This window comes from Arvicola amphibius, chromosome X (assembly GCF_903992535.2).
Source record: "Arvicola amphibius chromosome X, mArvAmp1.2, whole genome shotgun sequence".
Classification (NCBI taxonomy): domain Eukaryota; kingdom Metazoa; phylum Chordata; class Mammalia; order Rodentia; family Cricetidae; genus Arvicola; species Arvicola amphibius.
The window spans coordinates 66,045,845-66,058,025 of NC_052065.1; the positions used below are offsets into that span (position 1 = coordinate 66,045,845).

General features: G+C 35.0%; 1 protein-coding gene across 1 annotated transcript; it reads left to right on the forward strand.

The window, feature by feature from the left end:
- The first annotated feature begins 10,244 nt into the window (after positions 1-10,244).
- On the forward strand, positions 10,245-10,814 carry LOC119805481 (28S ribosomal protein S33, mitochondrial). The gene has a single exon (XM_038317448.2). The coding sequence runs from the start codon at positions 10,278-10,280 to the stop codon at positions 10,596-10,598; it is 321 nt and encodes a 106-aa protein (XP_038173376.1). The 5' UTR covers positions 10,245-10,277; the 3' UTR covers positions 10,599-10,814.
- Positions 10,815-12,181: the final 1,367 nt, after the last annotated feature.

Here is a 12,181-nt window from a genome sequence, read left to right on the forward strand (position 1 = left end):
TGTCTTTGTCTCTGCCCTTCTTTCAAACTGTAGCTTAAGGAATATTGAAGCACTATTTGTAAAAACTAGTGCATGAAGGTAAAATAAAGGCATTCATTTGAGTTAAAGAAGGTTTATTGTATCCTTTTGGGTGTGACCTAGTACATAATAAATACCTGGAGAGATAGTTCAGTGATTAAGAGCCATGGGTGCCTTTCCAGAGGTCCAGGGTTTAATTCCCTGCACTCACATGACAGCTCACAACTCTTTGTAACTCCAGCATCAGGGGATCTGGCATTTTCACACAGACATTCATGCAGGCAAAATATTAGTGCACATAAAATAAAAATAAAATAACTTAAATGATATAATTTTCACTTTTTCCAATTATATAGAGTAAAACTAAGGAGAGAAGTAATGATACTTCATCACTAGGATGAGAATCAAAGTAGGATAATTCATTTTAAAACCTTTGTGAACTACAAATAACTATAAAAATAATCTCATGGCTATTTCCTAGTAGCAGGGGGAGTCCCCCAAGGGATATGATCATAAATTATCTTTGACCTCTTTCCATTATCTCATCAGCAACCAGTAAATTCTTTAGAAAACAAGCAAATTTGTTTAACATTTGATTTGAGGCTAAGTCCTTAATCTCTTGACAAGAAGCCCAGACTTTCAAAAGAATACAAACAGGATATAGACCACTATGCAAGGCACCGAGTCCAATTATTATGCTTGCAAAAAATCTTATAATATATTTAAAAAAGACAAAGTATGCACCTACATTTTAAGGCTGGGTTTGAAGCTTCCTCTATGGTGCTTGCTTGGCATACACAAGTTTTATTGTACCATCTCTAGCACCAAAATGGAAACAGAAATAGAAATGGGAAAATTTTTTAATTAAATCAATTATTCAGTGTCTGTATTTTTTTCTCTTTAGAACTGCTCCCAAAGAGCATGGAGCAGGAAACAGTAGAAAGTGAAATTATACTCCAAGAGGTTGGTTGCCTGAGTGGATTATTAACACCTTAAACTCTGGAAGAAGATCTGGGCTGAATCTTCTTTCCACCATTGAATACTCATGATTTTAGATAACTGATTCAACTTCTTGACTCCTAAGATACCCTGACTTGTAAAGTGAAAGCACTGTCTTATGTTATGAGGACCAAATATAATATTTTCTATGACAAATTATATTTTTAACAAATGGAATTTTTGATTTGCATTATTTCAGAATTATTTATGTTGTAAAATTATTAACCCATAATTAGATAGTATGGCAAAAAATGACTTAAGGTTTCAAGTCCTAAGAATTTTTCCATATCTTGGACTTGCTGGCTTAGTAATTTGAACAGGTAAGCTCTCAGATAATATTGAGATCAATTTCAATACAAATTGATATTTGAATACAAATTAGGATCCTGATTTTTAAAAATATTTCCACAGCCACTTGTTTTTTCAGGACATATTTTTACTTTTGCTTGTAGATGGTCAGTAATGATTTTCTTTATCATCTTTTTAACAAATATGTTGGTCTATATTCTATTCAGAGGCATCTTATGCTTGACCAGCTGGAGGCTAGATTTCATGACTGTGGTTTTGACTTTAATTAAAAGAAAGAAGCCCATAAACAAAATTTTTATTCTTGAATTTTAAAGAACAGAAAAGATGATGTGTGCCTCACATGTCTCAGCTGGGTCTCTAGATGTACAATTGATATGCTTATGAAATCAGGTCGCAGTTTATTTAATTTCATTATTCTTAACTTAAGACATGCCACTGTACATCAATCTCAAATGTAGTTATTTTACAAGCTGGGTAAAATTTTATGGATAACTGTTGTGGTTTGAAAGAAAATGACCCCCATATGGAGTGGCACTATTAGGAGGTATGGCCTTGTTAGAGGAAGTGTGTCACTGTGGGGGTGAGCTTTGGTGTCTCTTTTGCTTAAGTTTCCCTCAGTGTGACAGTCAGTTGACTTGCTGCTGCCTTTTGGTCAAGATGTAGCTACCACCATGTCTACCTGTGGTCCTTGTCATGATGATATGCTATTGAACCTCTGAAACTGTAAGCTAAGACCCTTTCTTTGTAAGAGTTGTCATAGTCATGGTGTCTTTTCACACCAATAAAAAAACCCTAAGACAGTAACTAAAAGATAACTATTTTTTAGTTGAACACATTCCTCACAAGACAAGAAAAAATAAAATGCCAAATGTTCAATAAAAAGTGTAAGTTTACCTGTCTGTATTTGTTAAAGTTCTTAAGAAGGAGAACGAACTATTAATTTTCTCTTTCTACTGTTAACCAAAGAAGGAGGTTTGTTAAAGTGTTTTGAATTTGGGAGCACATAATTCTGAGATTATTATTTGTTGTCATCTTAGTGCTGGCTATGGCAATTTTAAGCTTTCTCTTTTGCACAAAAATATCATGATTTCTCCCTCCTCTGAAATGGTTCTAATCTGCTTTGATTTCTAAATGAAACACTTTCTTGTTTCAAATAACTATTCATTATCTAGGCTTTTGTGAGACCAGTCTAGTTTAAACAATCAATCAAACAAATCAACTCCATGAGCAGTCAAAATGGACACTGTAAGAGCTTGCCTTTTTGTTCCCATAATAAAAAACACCCTCTCATTTGACCCCTTTTGGGTTCTTAGCTATAAGTCCTTACCTTCCTTCCTGTTTTACTTGGAAAGTGCTGAGCATTCTATATTAAATAAGTATTCTACATGGCATAACTGCTGCTTCATTTTTGAGTATGGAGAATACTGCAGAGAGCCTTGTTGCACTTAGAAACCCAGGCTTATTTGTTGTCCATTAATACCCTTCCATAGCTCAGTTAGTTAAGCAGAGTATTGTAGAGATGTCACCTTAAAAGTTAAACCTGGATCGTATTTGGTGCACATCTTATCTGAGCACTTGGAAGTCAAAGGCAGCTGGATCTCTGTCAATTTGAGGCCAGCCTGGTCTACAAAGTGAGTTCTAGGGCAGCTAGGGCTGTCTTAAATGCCCCAAAACGTTTACTGAAGGTACTACTTCAGGATTTATACACATTCATTTAAAATATTTTATGTTAAAGTTTTACATGAATATTGAAATGATATTTTATAACTACTGATAATTGTGTAGCTTTAAATCTCTAAAAGCAAATGAAGAGGAAGGAGGAGAAGGAAGAGGAGGAGGAGAAGTGACTTCATATGACTTCAGATGAAGAGGAAGAGGAGAGGCAAAGAGTTATGTCATATGACTATGTAGATTTCTGTACTTTTAACTTTGGGTTATCACAAATAAAAACAAATTAACTCTTTAAGAGTATAATATATTCTTTCTTTTAAAAAAATCATTATTTTTCATCTCAGCCACAGTTTCCCCTCCCTACTTTCCTCCCAATCCTTCCCAACTCACCCCTCTCTGTTTTTACCCCTAATCCACTCCTCCTCCATTTCTATTTAGAAAAGGTGAAGTCTTCCATGAGTATCAACAAAACATGGCATATCAAGTTTCAATGAGACTAAGTACCTCCCCATGTCTTAAGACTGGGCAAGGCAACCCAAGATGAAGAGGAAGGTCCTAAAAACTAATAAATGAATCAGAGACAGCTCATAATGCATTCTCTTTTGATCATGCTCGCTATAATACCTCTAAACCCATGCCCTATTTCAAATTTTCTTTAAAATAACATAATGTTTATAAAACAGACTCCTTTTCTGAGGCTAATTATATATATATAATTTTATATATTTATTACATGTTATATATATTTATATATATAGATTTTGTGTCATATTCATCAAGTTATAATTTATAACTTATTCTGATGCAATATTACTGTTTAACATTGAATATTAATAGTTTAAACATTAGTTAAAAGAAGAAACCATGACAATATAATTTTTGGACTCTATATCCTTTTTCTGGTTTAAATTGTTTTAGTATTTCTTGCTACAAGATGTTGCTTTAAAAGTAGATCCTTAAAAATTTCCAAAATCTATATGACTCTTGCTTTTATTTTCTTCTGTACAACTTCTATGCTTTATTTTCAAATAGTGGGCTTTCTGATTCTCAATGACAGCAAAAAAGTTTGTTTTTTGAATTGTAGTAGTTTTAAAAAATAACAAAAAGTGTATACTTCATAAAGTTTCCCTCATTGGTAGCATCTGAAACTTTATAGTACAATATGACAATCAGAATATTGACACTGATATAGTCACATACAGAAGATTTTTTTTAAATTTAATTACAAACTTTGGTCAATTGATTTCTTATATGTGTATTAATTTTAAGTGCTAATAAAGCTTTTTGTTGTATTCTGCTATTCATTTCCAGTTTGAAACCATTGTGACCAGAAGTCATTCTATTACCTGAATTATTTTAAGTTAGCTGAGGTTTTTTTATGGTTTGTAATATGGTTTAGTATAATGAATTGTCCCCTCAAAATTTTTGTTATATTTTTCATTCAACATATTTCAATCATATTTACCCTCCCTCAACTTCTCCCAGATATTTCCTATCTCCCTACCTACCCAAATTTATGTCCTTTCTCTCCCTCACTCTCAAAATAAAAAAACAGAAACAACTCCCTGGTAAAGAACTAAAAAAATACCAAAAATTAAAACAGAAAGACAAACTGGAAAAAAAGACAATAAGTCAGACATAAAAATATCAAAATAAAACAAAACAAATAGTACACACACACACACACACACACACACACACACACACACACACACACCAAAGTCATGGAGTCTGTTTGTGTTGAAAAAGTACTTCTGTGCATGGGGCCTGCCCTGAAATATGATTGATACATCTAGCAACCCTCCACTGGGGAACACTGATTTTTTCTTTTCTGTAGGTATCAAAATAATTGTTTTTTGGTGAGAGGTGGGAGTCTGTGTCTACTTCCCTTTCTCAGTCCTTTTGAACCTGTGCAGGCCCTGCTCATGCTGCCACATTCTCTAGTTCAAGAGTATTAGTTCTATTCTATCTGGAAAGAGCTTTTTCCTTGGAGTCTTTTACCACCTCTGTCTCTTTACAGTCTTTCCACCCTTTCTTTTATATTGATTCCTGAGCCTTGACAGGAATGGTTTGACAAAGGCCTCTTTAAGACTGAGTCTTTCAAATTCTCTCACTCTCTACCACTGTCCAGTTGTGAATCTTTTTGTTAATTACCTGTTAATTACCATTTATTACAAGAAGAAACTTCTCTTTTGAGGATTGAGAAATGCTCTGTTCTATGGGTATTACAATATATCATTAGGAGTCATTTTATTGTTATATTCCTTTAACAGAATAATAGGAGGTTTTCCTATAGGCCTATGAGTTATCTAGTCTCAGGTTCTTGGACATTTTAACATGTTAGATATGGGCTCTATTTCTTGGAGTGGGCCATACATTCAATCAAAAAAATAGTTGTTAGCCCTCAACAGAAGAGTAGATAAAGAAAATGTAGTATATTTACACAATGGAATATAACTCAACTGTTAAAAAAATGACATCATGAAATTTCCATGTGAATGGATGGAACTAGAAAAAAAATCATCCTGAATGAGGTAATCCAGACCCAGAAAGAGAAATACAGTATATATTCACTTATAAGTGGACATTAGCCACTTATAAATTACAATAAATGATAATTATACATTATTATAAATGATAACCAAGGTACAGTCCACACATCAGAGAGGTTAGGTATAGAGGAAGGGACTAGGGAGAATATATGACTCTAGCTGAGATAGGGAAATAGAGTAGATTATATGGGTGGACTGCGTTCAAGGGAGGACAGAAATGGGAGGATAAGGTGGAGAGGGGAACGAGATAGAGTAGGTTGAAGGAAGGAATGTAGAGAGAGACAGCAGAAATTGAGGGGCATTTGAAGGATGATATAGAAATCTAGTGTAGTGGAAAGTTCCTAAAATATAGTTAAGGTGATCCTAATGAGGTCTCCTAATAATAGGGAATATGAAATCCCAATTGGTTATCTCTTGTCACCAAACAAGGGTTTCAGTAGTGGACTGGGTTTCATTCAGTTGAGTTGTTGACCAAAGGGGTCCCATGGAAATTCCTGAAGAACCCAGATTGTTGTTAAGACAATGGGTTATTCTTCACAAACTGACAGTGGAGCCTTATTGTTAAGGACAACACCCATCCATCTCATTGAACATGAACACCTTCACTCCTACATATAATATCTTTGATTCAGAAAGATTTTTTTGTAGGTTACTAAAAAAGAAATGTAAGCACCAACCCAATCACAAGAACTCTGACCTTTGATCTGTCCTTCCTGCAAAATATGCTAGAGCAACAATGGTACAGAACTTGTGGGAGAAGCCAACCAACGTCTGATTTGACTTAAGACCCACTCCACAAGGTGGAACTCATATCCAATACTGTTTGGGTGACTAAGAACCAGAGAGTGGATACCCTAGAGACCTAGGGTAAACCTAAATACTACTGATCTAAAAATAATATCAATAAGATGATTCCTAATGATATTCTGCTTTACTCATAGATCAGTGTGTTGTAAGGAGGCTGCTTGTTCGTCCCGGCTGCCCAGAACTGAAATAACCACACAGAAACTATATTAATTAAAACACTGCATGGCCCATTAGCTCTAGCTTCTTATTGGCTAATTCTTACGTATTAATTTAACCCATTTCTAGTAATCTGTGTATCACTGTGGCTTACTGGGTAAAGTTTTGGGATCTGTCTCCAGTGGGGCTATACGGTTTGTCTCTGACTCTGCCTCCTTTCTCCCAGCAGTCAGTTCAGTTTTCCCCACCTACCTAAGTTCTGCCCTATCAACAGGCCAAGGCAGTTTCTTTATTCACCAATGGTATTCACAGCATACATAGGGAAATCCCATATCATCAGTGCCTTATCCAGTGATCATCAGAGAAGAAATATGTCAACTCTGTCAACTTCATGAACTATATAACCTTTACATGTCAATCAACAAGAGAGGAAGGAGTTAAAGTTTTTTCCTTATTGAATGAGAACTAAAATTTATTTTTCCAAACATTGGTTGAACCCACTAAATGTGTTTAGTTTATGACTATCTTTTTGTTAAGTAATATTCACTTTGTTTCATTTTAGAAATAATATTTCATATAACAGTTCAGAAACTATTAGGAGATGATCTTTCATATGTGCACCAGTTAATTGCTCAGTTTCTACTTTTCAATTATATTTTAAAAAAATATATGGCCATTAACTTTGTATTTCTCTGTTGCCATCTTTCAGTTTATGCTCTTGTCTATATTGTACAGAGAAAGAAGTACTGATTGTGATGGACTTTTATGTCCACTTATTCAGTCACTTGTTCAGTCACTTATAAGCTCATCCTAGCAATCATGTGGAGCCTTGCACAAAACTCAACACTTGGAAACCATTTAGCTTTTCCTCAGACTCAGGTAACTATTGGCTACTAATGTGAACAAAGACATAATTTTTAATGAGCCATTCCTTTTAAAGTTCAAAAATGATTCTGTAATTATTTGAAGTGTCTCTTTGAAGCTTTTTTTCTGAAGTTGAAATATTTTCTTTTGTACCTTACAACCTATTGCTTGTCTATTTCAATGGTTCCACATTACTGCTGCCTTTTCAGTTGTCTGGTCAGCATGTTCCTGTAACTCCTTATGATTAAGTTCCAACTGGTTGATTTACTCTATTTAGCTTCCAATCTATGTTTATGTGCTTCAAGAAAGACTCCTCTGAAGTTGTTACTGTGTACCATGTCAACCTTGGATTGCTATTATTTTAACTTCATTATTTTACCTTGTATTTAAGGTATAATTTAAAATTTTGATATTATAGCATAGTTACTTATTTATTATAACTGGATGATCCTTTTTCATAGCCATTAGCTGTATATTTTACTTATATTTAATTCTTATTTAGTTTGGGGTTATGTGTGTGCATGTGTGTACATGTGTGTGCATGTGTGCATGTATGTGTGCCTCTGTGCCATAGTATGATTGGAAGTTAGAAGACAACTTGTGGAACTCAATTATTTTCTCACATTATATGGATTCTGAAAATTAAACTCAGGTCATTAGAGTTGGTGGCAAGCACCGTTACCTCTGGAGTCATCTCACCAGCCTGAAATTAACAATTTAACATTTGCCTTTGATAAGTGCACAGTATCTTATAGAGGTTGTGTAATTCTTTGATGCCCTGTTGAAATTCTTTAACTCATTTGTCTTCTTGCTGGACTCCTATAACCGATAAGGACCATGGCTGATATTTTATGGTATCCTTTGCTTTATGTCTAATATCCACTTCTGAATGAGTACATACAATTTTTACCACCCTAAATGTGGCTGATCTTGTCTGATCTTGGAAGCTAAGTATGGTTGGGCCTGCTTAGTACTTGGATGGGAGACTGTCAGTCTTTTTATTGTTTAGGCTTTACCATTTTTCTATTTTTGATGATTGACTCACCGAGTTTTTAGATAGGAGCTGATTTGCTTATTTTAAACTTGGGTTGTCTGACTCCATATATATGATGATGATGATGATGATGATGATGATGATGATATATTGACATTAGGCCATTGTTTCCTTGTATGTTTCAGCTGGGACTTCTTTTGGTGGTGTAGGTTTTTTTTCACATTCAATAATTCACCAGTGTGAGTAGTGCTTTCCCCCTAAATGATCTTAATTGAGCCTCTCCAATTTTGATTGATTCTTGCTATTATATTGATATTATATAATATATAATATTTTTGTATTCACATATATATATCTACTAATCAAAGGTATCAAAAGATGTGGAGGCATATATTGACATTATAACATGTCAAAGGAATCTTTACATTATCTATTACAGCACTTAGAGTGCTTAATTGCAAGAACACTTGACTTCTCCGGTAGACCATGAACTTGAGGGGAACTTCCATTGCTTCAGCTTTGTATGCTTATCACCTCACTCAGTGATTGGCATACAGTACCTTCTTAAATGAACAAAAGGTAGCACAGAGGGATGTAGTTGCTAAAGAGCTTAACACTTGTCCACTGAATGCCTATGTATTAAAACAAATTCATTAATTTTGCAACATAAAAATAGAAAAGAATGCCTGCCTTGAAGGTACCTTAGGAGTTGGCATGACCACACTTATCAAAGGTGAGCTCAAAGCTCTCATGTTGCACATTTGTAGGGATTTTCACTTGAGAAGAGAGTTCTGGGACATGTGCTCACACAGGAACTGCTGCCTGAGAGACACTCAGAGGCTTTTGTAGCTGAGGTTCAAAGATCTTCATGTGTTGCTTATAAGAGCAAACCTTGACAACATCTATGTGATGCTCATTTCACAAATCTGCAAAATGCAGGAGTTATTGGATCATGGAAGCTTTCGCCAATATTTCAAAGAAAAGCCTGCCAGGCCAGGTGGTGTATGTGGTTGGGTTAAAGTCCCTTGAAAGAGTAACTAACTACATGATGTTGTAGCTGCGATAGTGAAGCCAAAGAAGCAGTGAATACTTTCTGGGAAGCAGAGATACAAGGAATTTGGAACGTCTGTCAAGGGACTATGTAGGCATCATCCACAGCCAGCCCAATAGAGTATCCATGTGTGCTGTACTCAGCAAGTTACTGGCAGGTTTTGTAAGATCTTAGGGGCTTACTTGTTCCTTGCTATGGTATTTTGTAGACACAGAGACTTAGGATTTCATGTTTGCCTCCAGAATTTCAATCTTATATGGGTATGGTATTAATTTTCTATGCTCTTATTTCTTCCTTTTGTACTAGAATGTTTATGCTGGCCACTGTATCCTGGTAATAAGGAACTTGATCTTTTGTTTTTGTAGGAGCTCCCAGTTGTATTTGCCTTGTGTCTCAGAGGATCAGAGTTTTGATTTGTACTTTTGAGCAATGTTGGAATTAGATAAGACTTCTGGGATTCTTAGACAAGGACCAAATGAATGTGGCGTTATGAAGTGAACAGGAACAGAGGGGCCAGTATCACAATACTAGAGTTGAGACTCAAAATATTCCCAATGGGGATGTGTCCTTGAAGGGGGGTTGTAAAGCTTGCTCCTTCCACTTTTTTACTTCCTGACCCATTGAAGTAGGCAAATTTGTGTGTGTATGTGTGTGTGTGTGTGTGTGTGTGTGTCCGTGCGCGTGTGTTCATATGCCCTCAGTCTTGATGTACTGATATATCATAGGCAACCTCCTTCATAATTGCAGCTGTCAAATTTTGAATAATATGCCATTACTCGTTGTTTATAGCTTATCTTAAGATTACTTTTGCGAGCAAGGTCAGACGCAGGGAATCTTATACCTCACGGCTTAAGAAATGGCTTCGCTTTCAGAATATGCACTGCGTATGTCTCGTCTAAGTGCCCGGATCTTTGGTGAAGTGGCCAGGCCTACCGATTCAAAGTCCATGAAAGTGGTGAATATGTTCAGGGAGCAGCCCTTGGCCAAAAAGAAAGAGACTTACGACTGGTATCCAAATCACAACACGTATTTTGCACTCATGGGCACACTCCGTTTCCTTGGCCTCTACAGAGATGAGCATCAGGATTTTAAGGATGAGCAAAGACGTCTAAAGAAGCTCCGTGGAAAGGTGAAACCAAAGAAAGGAGAAGGGAAAAGAGCTACAAAAAAGAAATAGTATCAGCTTGTCAAGAAAGAAAATTTCTTCCTCGATGACTAAGAAAGTGTATCTCGTTATCTTTTCATATATTAGAGGAACATGACCTTCCTCAGTAGACACCAACCCTGTGTTCACATCTACTTCAGTTAAACTGTAACTGGTTTTTTGAAGATATTCTTATTCTTCAAAATTATACTTACTTTGGTTTTGTAATATGAAGTTTACCTAATTCTCTAACTAGTGTCTTGTGATTTGTTTAAGATGGGAATGAAATATTGTGATTTGTAAAAAAAAAAAAAAAAGATTACTTTTGAAATTGAGTATTCTATGGTTTGACACAAATGTATAGACTTTTATCCATTATCATAATTCAATACCGATTGTTTTCATTATTCTGAAAATCCTTGGGGCTGTACCTATTCATCCCTTATTCTCTATAACCTCTTGGTAATTTCTGGTCTTTCTATTTGTATAGTTTGTCTCTTCCATAATGATATACTGTTGGAATCATATCATATCGGCTGTTTTTTACTTAAAAAGGTATACTCCATAGTAGTCTTCTTTGCTCAAAGTACTCCTTGGATTCTTTTACAAATAACATAAATGTGTGTGTGTGTGTGTGTGTGTGTGTGTGTATGAGAATATGTACATGTGTGCAGTCAGATGTACATATCTACATCTGTGAATATCAAAGGTTGATTTTATGTATTTTTCTTTGTTATTTCCATTTGATTTTTTGAGACAAAGTCTGTCATTGAATCTGGAGATCACTGATTGGCTAGACAGGCTGGCAAGCAAGTGGCCCAGGATCTTCCTGTCACCATCTCCCAGCACTGGGATTATGTGTTGTTGATCTTGGTTTATAACCTGGGTCCTAAGGATTTGAACTTAGGTCTTTGTGCTTACAACACAACCACTTTACCTACTGAGTCACGTCCTTAGCTCTTAAATTTCTTTTCACATAGCAGAATTCGGCACATCTAAGTGCAAAACCAACAATCATAAATAAACCTAACAAAACCAAAATCATAAAAATTCTTTGATCTCACTTTTATCTTTTTGAACACCATCACACAAATACTTACTTTCTTATCAAAATGATACAATGTACACAATATTTTTCTAACCCAGTTTTCACTTACGAATATGCCAGTACAATTGTATCATGATTTTGATGTAATATTTTGAATGCATAACAGAGTTGCATACTTCGAATTCAAAAGCTGTAAAATGGTGAATGTTTGAATGACATATCTTCTCTCTTATCATTGTTTCCCTCATCAGTTTCTAGTCTTTGCTTTACGAAAGGTAACTGATTACCACTTTTGTGAATATTTCCACAAATGTTGAAAAATCACATTTTAATTTTACTTTCTTTTACCTTTTAAAAAACAAAATATGGCATTCTAAATGTGTTATATTATATTTTTTTGTTCACCTCACAATAAATCTTGGGGGCCTTGGCCTAGCAACATCCAGGATGGTTCTTTTATAGGCTCAAAGCACCTTTTATTTTATTGTATGAGTGAATGATCATTTGACTAGTCTTCTACTGCTGAACAATTAGTTATTTTTAGTCTTCAGATATTAAAAATAATGCT